A 16,092-nucleotide genomic window follows, 5' to 3' on the forward strand; every position below is an offset into this window, starting at 1 on the left:
TGCTACAATTTGAATAGAAGTTGTAATTATGGTTGAGAAATGTGTGTAGTAAAAAAAAAAAAAAAAAAAAAAAAAATTCAAAACACGAGACAAAAGGAGAGTTTAAAAATTTATTTTTATACACTTTATTTTTAACCATTTATTTGCTTATTTAATAAGGGAGGACAAAGGGAGAGGTCATTGTATTTTTATAAAAATGTCCCTCATTCCTTCCATTTTTGTTTCATCTCACTCGTTCCCTCGTTCTGCTTTTGACACCATGTGTCCCCGTCCACTCAAATTAAAAATAAAAAGGAAAAAAAATAAAACGAGCACATTCAGTCTTGCCAGAGGTATCTAAAACAAAATCTGTTCAGTTGGATATGTACAAACAAATATGCGATCACACAGGAGATCCAGATGGGGACGCTCTGTCACACTGTGGTGATCCGCACAGTTTCAGTCTCTGCCGCTCTGTCAGTTCCCAGGAGGGTGGAATGGAATCTGCTGGGGAGGATGAGGATGAGCCTGCACTGACACTGAGGGGAGCAGAGAAATACACAAATTAATAACTGAATAATAAAAGTAATACAAATAAAATCTTGGTAAAGTGCATTTGCACATTGCTGTATTTTAAATAGCAGTTAGATCTAATGTTCAACTGGGGATTGGATTCTATAAGCTTGTCGCTTTCAGGGCACAAATTACTTGACTGCAACAAACAAACTTGTTTGATTTTTTATTTTTTTTGTTTGCAAGAAACTCACCCTGAGGTCCAATGTAGGTGTAGTGCTGGTGGTGGGGTCCCTGCTGGGGTGGAGGAGGCCCGTGCTGGGGGCCAGAACCTTGCTGAGGGGGACATCCTGTATGAAGCAACATCACAGGTGGAGGGCCATGACCTCCTGAGTGGTGAGGACCCGAGAGAGCACCTGGAACATGGGTCTGAAAGAACGATAAGCGCAAAAAAAAAAAAAAAGTTTACTAAAATGGTTGACAGAACACTTGGTAATGATTCAGATGTTTAACCCGCCTGTTATGCCTTGCTTTGTTGGATTCTCTGGGACACCAAACAAAACAGTAATATTATTCTATGAATTTTTAAAATACAGTTTATTTTTGTTTATCTCAGTCACATTTCTGAACTGGACTGTTCAGAAATGTGACTGCTGATATGGAGGTGTTTTGTGCATTGTTACAATCATCACCTGTGTCAGCTGTCCTAGAGAGGAGTAGGGGTGAGGCAGGGGCTGGTGTCCCGGCAGGCTGTAGCCCTGAAGGGAGTAGGAGGCCTGTGGCGAGTTGTGCCCTGGGGGCAGGTTAGGGGGCGTGGGGGCTGACAGCGGCCCAGAGTGATACAAAGACTGAGGCTGAGGACCAGACTGACCAGACTATAAGAAGAAGTCAACACAGTACATATTTAGTATAATTATTGAGAGCTAGTGACATTTTAGGGGGTCTTTTGTAGAAGTATTTAGTGAAAGTTCTTTGAGTGGGAGTTTATGGAATAGATGTGTAGATGATATGCCAGTTTTGGGTGGATTGGTTGACTGGCAGGCGGATGTACCTGTCCTGGACTGGGGGCGGGGTGTTGAGGGGGCTGCTGGTTGCCTGTGGGGGTGCTGGAAGGCTGAGGATGATGCATGGAGCCAGAGTGATGAGAGAATGACTGTGGAGCTGAAGAAAGAGAGAGAACAGTTGATAACACTGTATAAGAATTATATACACAATGAACTAAATCCAGTCTATGATAAAAAAAAAAAATAAAACACCTTACCATACATCCCCTGCTGAGGGGCTGGTGGTCCTTCAGTTTGACCAGGGTATTGGGGGCCTGGGGGACCCAGGGTCTGTGGGTGCCCTCCTGATCCAAGCATTCGTGGTCCACCCTGGAGCATAGAGTACATCTAGGACAGAGAGAGAAATAAGTTGTTGTTTTTTAAATAGGAGGAGACAATTAACTTAATTTGTTTGAGAATATACTAGAATCACTTGTTCTACTGGAAACGTGTAGGCTGGTACCTGTCCAGGGTAGTGGGGCATTGCTTGTATGACCTGGTTGTACTGCAGATACGAGGGAGGGTAAGGAGACGCCACCAGAGGAGGTCCTGCTGCTGATGCCGCAGCCTGCATCATAGGGGGCGCTGAAGAGCTGTGGTCTGGACGAGGAGTCACCACAGAACCTGAGACGGGTGAAGAAAGTAACACGAGTATGACCCCATGGCCCAATGTTCATACTATCCTTCCTTAATAGTATGTGAGATTAGAATAAGTGCGTGCCAAAGCATAGTATGTTGAAAAGAGTATTTCCTAAATGTCCCCGTATGGTCTCCTATATACCATTACACACTCTGATAGCTATAGGCCTTTATGACAGTCTGCGTGTCGTCACATCCGGCTCCGATTAGTAGCGCAAAATGAATTTTCCGCCTAATGGACAGATGCTAGTTTGTGAAGAAAATTAAAATAATTTAGTTGGACTTTGTTATAAATGTAAATATTTTGTGTCAATGTTTATTTATACTGATGCCCGACCATGCATGTCATCCTTTATATTACAATGTAACATTACATGATGGTCAGCGTCATGAGATTAATGAATAGCAGCATGATGCTCAAGTTACTCCCAGAGGAATAATCGGACTGATTTAGATTCATTTTAAAGGGATAGTTCACCCAAAAATGAAAATTGTCATTAATTACTCACCCTTATGTCGTTCCAAATCAAAAATACCTTAATTTGTGTTCTGAAGATGAATGAAGGTCTTACTGGTTTGGAACGACATGCGGGTGAGTAATTAATGACAGAATTTACATTTTTGGGTGAAATGTTTGGTCTCGTTCTGTCTCGCGTATCTTGTCAGTGTCTGCGCTTGCTTGGCCATTTGTTGTGGAAAAAAATAAGGAAAGTGTCCAGCTAAGTTCAATTAGTATTTTGTTAGATGAAGCGTGAAGGCCTCCTCGTGTGATGACCATCGACTCCACCGGGCTGGGACACCGGCAAAGGACATAAGCATCACTTTTTATTTCTCCTCTTTACTACTACTTGTTTCAGTTTTTATAACCATTTCTTACTATGTGTAAGTAAGTTGTTGTTTTTAGCATGTGTGTTTGGTAGTGTTATTTCTTAGGATTACTGATAAACTATACTGTGGTGATTTGTATTCGTTATCTATTTTAAATTTAGTTAATGTCTGAATTTGTCTATATAGGTCTTTTAAGTTTAAGTTTTATTTAAATTGAGTTCTCGATATAAAAGACCCACGGCTAGCAGGTCAACATGATACTTTTCTGTGTTAACTGTGACAAGATGAGCGACAGGTCAGTTTACAGTGACAGGGTGCGTGTAACCATGCATCAGAGTGGTCCATTAAAGATGCAATTGGTATGACATGATAGTATGTCCCAAAGCTTGCCTACTCATCTACTACACACTCAAAAGTGCGTACTTTCCTAACCTAAAGAGTACATCAAGTAGGCACACTGGGATGCAGCATGAGGCACTTACCATGAGTAGATTGCAAAGGGCCTGAAAGTCTTATTTTAAATGTTTTCATTTTATGTTAGTCACAATAACTATAATAATAAAATTACAAATAATGAATATAATAATGAATACAATTTTTTTTATTATTTTTTTTATTATTTTAAACAAAAGTATTTATAGCTGCAGTCTGTAAATTTTGCTTCTTTGGTCACAATCTCTGTTTGAAAACCTGGAATTGCAGTTAATTGCTAAATTATCTTCCTTGCGTGGGCTGTACTCCAGCACGGATGAATCTAATGTTTTCAGGTGAATGTGTAGCTGTCAGTCACCGCACCGGTGTGGATGTTCACTGTACTTTGCAATCATGGATTCTAGCCTACGTCTTGGAATATGACCCAAATAAGAATTTTCACCATATATTGCCATCTGAACAAGTCTCCCACATTTGTTCTGACCAACGGAGGAAAAAAGCATTACCATAAATCGCACTACCAATGGAGATTAAATCTAACGATCGGTTAGTTCATATCACATCGAACCGTGCAAATTATTATTGATATACTTTCTCAAATTATTAATGTTACTATACTCAGTCACGCAATGCTGATGTTGTGTATTAACATGTAGATTTCAATTTCCGTACAGTCTAATTGTCATGCCAATCGAATTTCATATTAAGAAATTATTCAAAACATTTCACCCAAACATTCAAAACAAACACCCAAAAAGCAAATTATGCTCCCTTCCAACTGTTTAAAAAAAAAAAAAAAAAAAAAAAAAAAAAAAAAAAAAAAAAGTACAAATCATGTGTAATCCCAGGATATCTGTAATCAGAAGCACTTTTAAAAGTGGAATGTAATTTAATATCATTCACATGCGTTTCATAAACAATACTTTCTGGATCATGATCCGCCATCAAAATGATTAATGTAATTATTCCAGCTGCTGTGAGAAGGCAAGCGATCTGCAGGATCCTCACGTGCAATAGCCTACTAGCCGGGACAACTTCTTTATGTTTACAGACGTGACGTAATGACACAGTGCCATGCTCGAGTTTCCTGCAAAAACCTACCCGTACCACTCAAATTAGAAAACATTATTATAAACTAACCGTTGTGAATCGGGCTAAAGTAAGGCGATAGTTTTGAACACTGGCTGGTTATGTACTTGCTAAAATATTGATTTTGGATCATTTTTAACCCCCCCCAAAAAAGGTTACGGACTGCAGCTTTAAAATAAGCCCTGTATTAAAATTTCATGCCCTGCAGTTTAATAATATAGTAATAATAATAATAATAATAATAATAAATCATCAAAAAGGATTTAGCCCCTATTATTGTTGTTAATATTTATATAAACTTAATACAGAAAAAAGTTAAGTTTACGCAAGTATCAATTACATCATTAGTACAACCAATAAAAAAATATAATAAACATTACCTTTTGTTCTTTGGTACTTCCCTTGACTGACAGTTGTCATGGGATATGAGTACATCTGAGGTGCCTTATAAAAGGAAAGCGGAAGAAAGAGAATTCCAATTTGCAAACCACTCTAGAAAATTCTTGAATTTTGTCTGAAGTTATCCATGAGCAGTAGGGATAGAGACCTGAACAGAGTGGCCCTGTATCTGTATGGGTGAGACATAGCTCAGGTACTGAGTGTTGTAAATGGCTCCCTGGCCTGGCGGGGGCTGCAACAACACCGTGGGGCTGGGGGGAGTTGGCCGCGGCGGGGTGGGAGTGGCTGAGGGCTTCACCTGCAAAGAAGACATGACACCTTGGCTTAGCACATTTAATGTTTTAACAGCTATATAGAGGAAACTTGATAGGGAAAAACAGTGCTCTCACCATGTTGAGAGGAGCCTTGATGGGGTTAAACTCTTTGGCATTGGGGTTGAGTGTAGATTTCTTCACTTGACTGCGTTGGAAATCATTATGAATTGCATTAATTACCAACAGACTTAACATGCTACACACTAGTAGCTATCAGTTGTAACTTATTACCAACTAATGTTCTACTCACTCAGCCACGCCCTCTGGTCTCTCAGAGGCATCGGGTTTGCCCTCCTCACTGCCTGGGGTTCTTGCAGGCTGGGGCGTCCCTGATGTTTGCCCTTCCACAGTTGGATTTTGCAAGGCAGGGCCAGACAGGGCAGAGGGTGCAGAGATGGGTGTGGCTGGTGGAGGGGTGGTGGTCGCCACCCCCTCTGCATTTGTCTCTCTGCTTCTCTCCTCTGCTGGAAGGTCTGTGGCTGGAGTTGTGGGTGGGGCTGTTTTAGCTTCTGTTAGAGGGGCAGGGTCTGTTTGTGTATTGTGGGCGGGGTTTGCTTGAGCAGAGTCAGTGGTCGAAGTTTTGGGGCTGGAAAGGGTGGAGTTTGATAGAAGCTAAAATCAGGAGGAGAAAAACAAAAACAAAAAACATTTAAACTTTAGTTAAACTATAGATATGCTGTTTTCGTTCAAATCAAAGCTTAAATAAATGTAGAAAACGTATCCGTGTTGTGCGGCTGACACAGAACAGCATACGCAGTTTGCATTCATTGGATAATCTCCAAAATGGCACTACGGTGACTCGGAGGAGACGAATTGAATAAAGTTGCTATTTGTGTTTTCTTTATAAGATTATATCTATAGAAATAATATTGAGTAGGGCTGTCAAATCGATTAATCACATCCAAAAAAGTTTGTGTTAGCATAACATATAAACAAACAAATACACACATTATAAATATATTACATGTCTTTCTTAAAGGGGGGGTACTATAGGGTAACTATGCTGTTTCATGCATTCAGAGTTGTTTACACTGTTAAAGAGTTGGATTCTCATGCAAAGCATTGACAAAGTTTCAAAAAACAATTTAGACGTATAACCGTATTTCTGTGCGGTGGGATTTTCTACATGGACACTGTCGTTTTCACCACAAATTCTGCTGTTAAACAATTATCTTAAGTTTAAATAAATAACCAGACCGTATGGTGTTCTGTGTATTTCTAGGTGCTTGGTAGGCCGTTGCTAGGGTGTTCGGAGTGATTAAGGCATTAATGTGGGTGGTGATGGCGCAGTGGATAAGACACATGCCTTTGGTGTGAGAGACCCGGGTTCGAATCCACTGTGAGACACCAATGTGTCCCTGAGCAAGACACTTAGCCCCTAGTTGCTCCAGAGGAGTGCGACCTCTGACATATATAGCAATTGTAAGTCGCTTTGGATAAAAGCGTCAGCTAAATGAATAAATGTAAATGTACCGTATTTTCCGCACTATAAGGCGCACTGGATTATAAGGCGCACCTTCAATGAATGGCCTATTTTAGAACTGTTTTCATATATAGGGCGCACCGGATTATAAGGCGCATAGAATAGAAGATACTGCAGTCAAACGTTTGACTGGGTTTGCGTTATGCATCCACTAGATGGAGCTGTGCTAAAGGGAATGTCAACAAAACAGTCAGATAAAGTCAAACTTTATTAAGCGTTCTGACAACTCCGTTCACTCCCATGGTAACGTTGTTCAAACGATGATGTGCATATTAACAATAATGATTAACGATCACACCGGTGTGATTAGAACCTTCAGTGAGTCACGTCATCAACTGCTGAATTCAAATCTGCTTTCGCGCGTTGGCTGCCGAGCGCTTGTCATATTATCAGTGTTTTCAACCATATAATGCTTATTTTAGGTTTCAGACATTTAAAAACACATAAGTACTAGCAAAACCATACATTTATAGTTTGTAAAATACACGCTGATGTCTATGGAAGCAGCAATAATGATCGTTACAAATATAATCTGACAACATGTTTTATTGATATCATATACAGATTGTGTAGATAACTTTAAAGATAACTTTGCTCTTCTCCCAGTTTAACCGGAGACTTACTTTAAGGTTTTTCGGGAAGAGAGGATGAATTTACATGGTCTTATTCCCACAGCTCGGATTCAGCGCGAACAAACATGGCGGCGCCCATCACCCGGTATAGATCAACTAACACGGTGATTATAAAAGTATTTAAACTACCAAATAAATTTACTTGCACATATTTGAGAATCGGAATATCAGATATTTCATAATATTGTGAGTATGTTTGTGAATATTAATAATAAAAAAAAGAAAAAACGAAGTAAAAGCGATCCATGTGTCATACAGCGCTATTGTTGCTGCGGTGTGTCACATGACAAGCACGACGCGTCGCCATGGAAACAATAAGGCTATACATTCAAAAATAACGGTCGCCTGAAAAAAAACTCACGCTGGGTGCTCAGCTGGAATATTTTAAACTCGCGTGTGAAACGGATATATATAAGGCGCTCCGGATTATAAGGCGCACTGTCGTTTTTTGAGAAAATTAAAGGCTTTTAAGTGCGCCTTATAGTGCGGAAAATACGGTAATAGTGGTTGCTTACTGGCTCAAGTCCAATGGGATCAACCTCTTCCAAACACCTATTCTGGCTTAATTATAAAAAATAAAAAAAACAACTAAGACTTACCCTAAAATCATTACCAAACTTGCGAAGGTCCTCAAGTTGTTGTCTCTGCTGGACTGCAGAGACTATGAAAAAAAGAAAAGAAGAAAATTTTTAGCTAAATGAAAAGCACAATGAAATTACTGAAAGAGCAATAAAACTTCAGGATTACCTTTGCTGCTCTTGCCCTCCTGAGGACTAGCTGGACTCTCAGTCCTTTCCTTTGACAGGATTTCATTCACTGAAGTGACAGGAAGAGAGTCAGATAGTTGGACGCATATACAATTAACAGTGTGTAACGACACAAATTTATAACATCTCACCATCTGCAGTGAACAGAGGGGTGGGGCCAGTGGGTTTGGAGGTATCCAAGTAGGTAGGATTAGACAGAGGAGAGTCCTGGGAAGGAGCATCTGGTTTTGGGGAACGAGAGACTGGAGAAAGAGAAATCATGTTAATTAAAACAAAATTATAGGGAAGAAAGGTTGGAAATACACTGCATCCTTTAATCATTTTTAACTAATGAAGGATATATTTAACTGATCAAGAGGTGATAGGCAACTATAATGTTACAAAAGACTTCTATTTCTAATAACTATTCTCTTGAACTTTATATTCAAGGAAGCCTGAAAAAAGGATCACGGTTTCCACAAAAATATTAAGCAGCACAACTGTTTAACATCAATAATCATAAACAACTGTTTCTTGAGCACCAAATCATCATATTGGAACGAGTTCTGAATGATCATCTAGACTGGAGTAATAGTAAATTACATATTAAAATACAGAAGTTACTTTAGAATACTAATTTAACAATATGACTGTTTTTACTGTATGTTTGATCAAATGCAACCTTCTTACAGATGTCAAACTTTTTAAAACAGTTTCGTCCCCCAGGCAATCTACCTTACGAACAGTTAAATGTTCCCCACATTATGCAATAAAAATGTGCAATAACCTTCTATTTATTTGTTACCACCTCCATCCAAGCACATCCCTGCATCTTATTCTATTCCATCCCATCATCTATAGCACAACTATACATACAATTTATTTATTTTACAATTTATATTACGTGTATTTTTTATCATCTAATTTTTATTGTCTGTGTGTCGTTGTCGTCTGTGTACTGGAAGCTTGTGTCACTAAAACTAATTCCTTGTATGCGCAAGCATACTTGGCAATAAAGCGCTTTCTGATTATGATAAAAGTACATTATAAAATTGTTAAAAAAGACGACCTGTGACATATGAAATAATCTTAATATTAAAATAGTAACATTAAATAACTGAAACTAGCATAATTGAATTAAAAGGGAATAAAACCACTGCTGAACTATAAACACACTTGAAGATCTTACTAATTTGCATCTAGGAAGTAATATAAGAAAAAGGTTGCATTGTTGCAGGAGATTGTATGTAGTCATTACTAACCCACTGTAAAATATAAAGTGCCCAACAATGGACAAGATTAAAGGCTGAAGATAATCCCTTGTTAACAACTTCAAACGTCAAAAAGACCACAAAGCTTGATTGAACATGTGGGTCTATTGTGTGCATGTGTGTATTTTAACCTGTAGGGGAAGAGTGAGAGTTCGAGGTACGCAGGTTTCTGTTGGTCTGTCCAAGCCTTTGAGACTTAGGTGACATTCTGGATGACACTATAAGAGATTGATGCAATGTTCATTAAAACACAGGGCGGAAACCATCACAAAGATCAAAAACATGTCTCTCACGCACAACTTGCCTCCATTGACAGGCCGGGCCGAGTCTGAGAGAGACTGTGGGTGTGTGAGCGAATGTGGGAGTGTGTGTGGGGAAGGAGGGCTGGAGTGACCAGGCTCTGAGGGGCGGGGCTGTGTAGGCGGGCTGCTCTGTGATTGGTGTGCAGAGTATCCTCCTCTGACGGACAGAGGGCTGCTCCTATCAGTGGGAGGAAGGGTCTGACCACTACCAGAGGGGAGGGGTCTAGGTGAGGAGCTTGAGGGGCCAGGTCTATTTGCCCGATTAGGCAGGGTGGATACAGCTCCTCTTTCGCCCCTGCCAGAAACTCCCATTTCTCTCTCCCTTGCCCTCTGGGGTAGAGGAATGTACTTGCCCTCCCTAAAACAAAGATACAGACAGCAATGTTCATCAGTATACCAAGGACAAAGACTAGATGAGATAGTGATAAAAAGACTGTTTCGAACCTGCTCCCAGCACTGGAGAACCCAGGACTATCTCTTCCTCTTTCTCCTCCATCACGTTCTCTGTCCCGAAGCACAGCGCTGTATTTGTCTTCCTCGGTTCGTCCCTCATCGTTCTCCAGTGCCGCCCGGTGGCGATACTGCAGACTGCCCTCAATCTCACTGGCCAATCGGGCGGCTCGAGCTTCTCGCTGTCTGAAGCCCTCAGAGCTGCCCCGCTCCAGAGGAACCCTACAAGAGACAGGCAACAGAACGTGATGTTGACTTGAAAGCAGGATCGGAGCATAATTATTTATTTTTTTACTTGAGACCTGCGCATATTCACAGGTGCATACTGTGACTTCAGTAAACAAGGCTTCGTTACGCCATAACAGTTTTGAAATGTGATTTAGTGATTCACAGCTAAGGTGCAACATCTGTGAACTCAAACCAGTGTCTATGTGCTTTTTTGTCAAAATTGGGAAAAACCTAAAATGACTTAAAATACAAAGCATCTTTTTAGTACATGTATGCATTAAAGAAACACTCCACTATTTTTGAAAATGGGCTCATTTTCCAACTCCCCAAGAGTTAAACAGTTGAGTTTTACCATTTTCCAATCCATTCAGCCGATCTCTGGGTCTGGTGGTAGCACTTTTAGTTTAGCTTAGATCATTGAATCTGATTAGACAGTTAACATCTCGCTTTCAAAATGACCAAAGAGTTTCAATATTTTGACTCTTCTGTAGTTACGTCGTGTACTAAAACTAATGAAAAATTGTGATTTTCTGGGGCCGATATGGCTAGGAACTATACTCTCATTCCGGCGTAATAATCAAGGAACTTTGCTGCCTTACCATGGGTGCAGCAGGCGCAATGATATTACGCAGTGCCTGAAAATAGCCCCCAGCTATATTGTATAATCTTAGCACACAACGGAACAACAGAAGAGTCAAGTTCTACATAGGAAAAATATCTAAACTCTTTGGTCATTTTTGAGCGAGATGCTAACGGTCTAATCATATTCAATGATCTAAGCTAAGCTGCAGCTAAAAGTGCTACTGCCAGACCCGGAGACCGGCTGAATTGATTTGAAAACGGTAAAACTCCACTGTTTAACTCTTGGGGAGTTGGAAAATGAGCCTATTTTATAAACATAGTGGAGTGTTCCTTTAAGACATATCATGATTTATGTTTTTCCATGCTCAAATTTAAGACCTTTATAAAAAAAAAAAAAAAAAAAAAAAAAAAAAAAAGAGAGAGAGGAAAAAAAAAAGCCTGAAACATCAACGTACGTATACATGGAGAGACTGGAGTCATAGGTGGACTTCACCCCATAGGCCTCCTCATTGAAGCGGAACATCTCGCTGGCATCCCAGCCATTGGACTGAGAGACAGAAAATGGCATGTAAAAAGCTTCAAGCATGTGCAACCTAAAGAAATTTTTCTTAAAAAAAAAAAAAAAAAAAAAAAAAAAAAAAAACTTGATCACATATGATTGGATATACAAGCATGTTGGTGGAACTCACTGTATCTGCATCTAGGTCAAAATTTTCTCCGTTGCTATCGCCACCATCCCACCTTTGAAGGACCTTCTCTCGGTGGTCACCATTTATTTTTGAACCAATTGCAGAGTCCGTAAAAGTGTCTGAAAACGTGCACACAAAGCCTTACATTTCTATATTTAACAACAATACACATGTATACTACTTCTACAGAGTCATATACACACCTCTGGTAGCGTAGTTGAGGTCCACATCTCTGCAGATCATAGTGACCAGGTCATTAGGGCCAAAGATCATGGTGTCCGTGATCTCTTCTCTCCTGGGATGGACTGGCGTGCCTCCGCCACCATCTCCTTCTTCACTTTTGGCTTTGTGCACTGCGTCCACTGCCAGCTCACACTAAAAACAGATACTGAGTGAGACTTGACCATACGTTAAACTTCACGAGGCTGTGTTCAGATAGGCCACAAAAAATTAAATATAAAATAAACAAATAAATTAGTCAATTTCAAAGATCAAATTTGGATGAATCTGAACTGGGTCCAGTGTGAACAAAGCCTATGATTCTAGATTTCAGGTATTCAAATATAATTAAGATCAGCAATTTTAAACATAAGATTCAGAAAGCAAATTCAATGCAGATGTGCCTTGTCAGTAGATTTGGAACGACTAACTTACACGTGAGCTTAAAGTCTTGAAGATTCCCTCATATACACTGCCGTTCTTCACCATAACGTCGCATCTGGAGCCCTGAGGAAAAGATTGCATACACGTCAAGTATTTTATAGCTTAATGCTGACAACAAATTAGAGAAGATGGTATGAATTACATAAAAGCAAAACAACTAAAAATCTAAATATTTCTTATTCCCCCCTTTTTTCCTTTGTCGAAACCAGGTTACCACGGTCTAGACAAGCTAGGACATAAATTGATACCGATTCTTATCCAGTAAATCACAAGCAAGTCACGGGCCCTTCGAATAATCTTGTGGGCCCTGGAGTCAAAGTCTGTGAACCACTAAATAGAAGCTAATCAAAGAAGGGTGTTTTCAACAGCCATCAAATAAACAGAAAGGTGAACAAATTATTTCATGCCAAAACTCACCACCACGGCTGTGAGAAAATGGAGCATCCGTGAGTTGTTGTACACACCCTCAAACACCTTTAAAAAATAAATAAATAAATACACACAAAAAAAAACCATACAAATATCTTTGAGCATTTGGCGGTCCAAAAATGCAGTAAAATACTTAGAGGCAGGTACATGCACACATATACATCAAAGGGGGCTTCTTTTTCTTCCTCAAGAGAAAGTGTCCTTTTTTCTAGGGAGGTTTTTTTTCTGTTTGTTTTAATAAATGAATATACTGTATGTATATATGTGTGCGTGTTTGTGTTTTTGCGCACAGCTTTCCCTGTCAAACAAATGCAAATCTAAATATTTGGTCGGGTCGGGAAATGTTGAGACTTTGTCGAGTTACGATACCTTTCTCCCCTCCGCATCTCTGCGCAGCACAGCAGTGTAGCACACATTGATCAGCTGCACATCACACCACAGACAGGCAGAGAGCCGCAGAAGTGAAGCCCTCCCTCCCTTTCCAGTTGTTTGTCTTGGTGTGGAGGTGAGTGGTGATGAACAAAAGACTAAGCTACCTGTGCCTCAAATTTACAGCTAATTATCCTATCCATGACTCCTGAGAGCTACCAAGTTAGCTAAAGTTTAACTAAGGCAACAGGAAGTCTAATAGGTTAGACCAGTGCATGTTCTTTTACTGCATGATTCAGTTTATTAAAATTAATTTAGAATGATCACAAAATTCAAAATAAGGGGGCAGAAATGTAAATATTTATATAATTTCATATAGTTAATCAGTATCACGTGAAGACTGACTGAAGACTGAATTTAATATTAAGCAACGTACGTTTTAGACGCAATATTGACTGTTTTTGCTCTATTTCACCAACAAATATAATTCCAATGTGTTCCTAAATGAATCAACCCTTTAAATGATTTGGTTCAGTCACAATGTCTCACAGTGGCTTGCTGCCGCCTACTGGCAGTTTTAATTTCACATTTAAGTCTCTCTTTTTTTTTATAAATAATTTAAAACATCCGTTTTATGTTTAAAATCAAAACAGTATTAATGCATTCGTAACTGCAGGCTAAATACATTCACGTCCTGCATTAAACAGTGAGTAAATGCATCTAAATGCCCTTTTTAATGCAGCTTCTGTGTTTTCTCTGCATTGCAAAGGTGAATTTTGTTAATACAGATATAATTTGCTTGGTAACAGCCCAAATTACTTATATTATTGACTGATTCAATTTAAGAATTTGACTGAAAAGATGCACACTTAAAAAAAAAAAAAAAAAAAACTCATAAAAAGGTAAAAAAATCAGTTTAAACTTATTGAAAGATTAATTTCCATCACTGCTGTGAACTGATCACCACACAGAATATGCAGAATATCAAAAACTAGGAGTCACCTTAAGATATCAGCACAATAACACACTCAGTAAATATAATCTAATAAATATCGTAATCGACCAAATCCCAGAAAATACTCTGATATATGTTTGTCAATATCGCACACCCCTAATATATTTAACGTTTTGTTTATAAAAAATTCATAAATAAGTGCCCTTTTTTCCACTTGAGCCCCTGCCCCTCAAAATGTCTGTGCACATCCCTGCTTAGAGGATACTAAGACATCTAATAACCTTAAAATGGAAAACCAAGAGTCTAAAAATGTACAAGCTTTTACGTACAGGTGGTGACTGTGAGGGAGTCTTCACGGAGTTTCGGTTTCTTCATGGAAAAAAGGAAAAGAAAACAATCATTAGTAAAAAAAAAAAATAATTTACATAAACACGTGTGTGTGTGTGTGTTGTAGCATGCAAACCATGAGGAACGCAAAAGACAAACAATCATATCAATAGCAGATTTCTGCACATTAAGCATTTCTTGTATATATTACCTATATCAAATCCGTGGATAAACGTGCTGTGTATGCGTGCAGCTAACTAGAATGTGAAACACAGCCCCGGTGCTTCAGGCATTGCTCTACTGCTACATGTATGGACCGGACAACAATTACAACACCGCGAAGCGCGTGGTAAAACAAAAGCACAATCAGACACGAGTAACAAAATAACGATCGGACTGAACCTGATTGCGCATCATGACACAAATATTATTTTGCAATGTCAATGTGTAAACAAAGGCAACCAAGCGCGTGCTTTAATTGCGTCAGCCCGCAAAGCGGGTTATCGGAGCTGGCTAACAACACGAGCAGATGCCGAAGACAAGACAAACAGCTTGACATTACCGTGCCCAAACGCACACATTTCGCGCCCCTCGCTACAATCAATCAAATCGATTAGGAAATACGAATGTTTGTACTTTGTCACGTGCATCCCGGCTCTTCTTTCAAGGCGTCTGTCTAAAATGGCTCAAGTCGAGCACAATACAGAATCATATGGGATCGGAAAACAACAACAAAACACTGCTGACGACCCGCCTCCGAGAGCAGTCATAAGCTGGAAAAGATGGCAATCGATTAAAATCTAAATTCTATTGGTTCACAACATTATTTCTGGGCGGATGTCTACCGATTGCGACAATGTCTTCCATCATTGGCCCAAAATCGTGTCACTCAAACATTCTTCGCAGCGATTGGCTAGTGCTCCTGCCAATTTAACAAGGGTCGAAACAATTGGTGTTCTAGGCTTGGGAGCAGATTATGTATGTGCCGAGGACACGCCCCCTTTGACCGGTAGGCCTCGTGTTAAAATGCCAATCCGCGGACTTTCTGAGCGGGGCAGCCCGACTTGAGCGTTACCTTCCCGGGGTGGGTCTGTTAGAGTTGCTCCCCGGAACTGAAGAAGCCATTGACCCTGAAGTTCCATTGGATGTTTTGCGGCCGCCGGGTCCAGGTTGCTGTCAGAAAGCACAACGATTCTTAAATGCTGACAAATTAAGCATTGAACAAATTTACGTAACGTTATATTTAAGAGTCTAGCCGAGTGCTGATGGCTAGCGGGTTTACTAGCACGCTACGTTAAATAAGAAAGTGGAAGCTTAACCATAACATCTATTATGAGTTTAAATATCCTCGATTGTATGATTTGTAATTTTTTTTTTTTTTTTAAAGTTACATTTTTTGTTGCGGTACTCACGTTCTGTCGGCGAAAAGACATAGCTAGCCGCTAACTGAGTTGCCCGCTAAATTCGCCTTGTTCCTATGACAAGCTAGGAGGTGGACTAGCCTGCCTGCGGTGGTATTTTTCTCGACTTTCCGCAGCGTTCTCCGATCCGCACGAGCGCGATCTCCGTTATAACCCGAGGTCCAGTTCAGTACGATATTCTGTGACGAACAGAACACGAAGAGCCTTATTTTTCTATTAAATATTACCGGCACCGCGTCTCGCGAATTAGCCAGCGATAAACGCGAAGGCTGTTTTTTCAAAAACCCTCGATTGCCATTGGACGACGGC

General features: G+C 39.8%; 1 protein-coding gene across 3 annotated transcripts; it reads right to left on the reverse strand.

Moving 5' to 3' along the window:
• Positions 1-96: 96 nt before the first annotated feature.
• Positions 97-16,082, reverse strand: LOC306862006 (ataxin-2-like protein). 3 transcript variants are annotated; one of them, XM_079404575.1, is made up of 24 exons: positions 15,775-16,082; positions 15,438-15,535; positions 14,365-14,404; positions 12,700-12,756; positions 12,274-12,345; positions 11,823-11,994; positions 11,620-11,738; positions 11,386-11,477; positions 10,115-10,342; positions 9,673-10,028; positions 9,500-9,586; positions 8,250-8,360; positions 8,099-8,167; positions 7,951-8,012; positions 5,487-5,848; positions 5,312-5,381; positions 5,071-5,220; positions 4,904-4,967; positions 1,999-2,159; positions 1,754-1,883; positions 1,544-1,653; positions 1,185-1,367; positions 747-921; positions 97-518 (listed from the first exon to the last, which is right to left on the reverse strand). In XM_079404575.1, the coding sequence occupies exons 1-24, from the start codon at positions 15,793-15,795 to the stop codon at positions 457-459; spliced, it is 3,051 nt and encodes a 1,016-aa protein (XP_079260701.1). In that variant the 5' UTR covers positions 15,796-16,082; the 3' UTR covers positions 97-456. The 3 variants fall into 3 exon arrangements, with proteins under 3 accessions (XP_079260701.1, XP_079260702.1, XP_079260703.1); XM_079404576.1 differs by lacking the exons at positions 15,438-15,535; positions 15,775-16,082 and adding an exon at positions 14,999-15,124; XM_079404577.1 differs by lacking the exons at positions 15,438-15,535; positions 15,775-16,082 and adding an exon at positions 14,574-14,686.
• Positions 16,083-16,092: the final 10 nt, after the last annotated feature.

This window comes from Barbus barbus (assembly GCF_936440315.1).
Source record: "Barbus barbus genome assembly, chromosome: 4".
NCBI lineage: Eukaryota > Metazoa > Chordata > Actinopteri > Cypriniformes > Cyprinidae > Barbus > Barbus barbus.

Coding starts and splice junctions, on each gene's coding strand:
- LOC306862006 (XM_079404575.1), bottom strand. CDS start 15,795: ATGTCTTTTCGCCGACAGAAC. Junction 11,478..11,619: donor TTGACCTAGATGCAGATACA/GTGAGTTCCACC, acceptor TCTGTCTCTCAG/TCCAATGGCTGGGATGCCAG. Junction 9,587..9,672: donor GGCCCGGCCTGTCAATGGAG/GCAAGTTGTGCG, acceptor AATCTCTTATAG/TGTCATCCAGAATGTCACCT.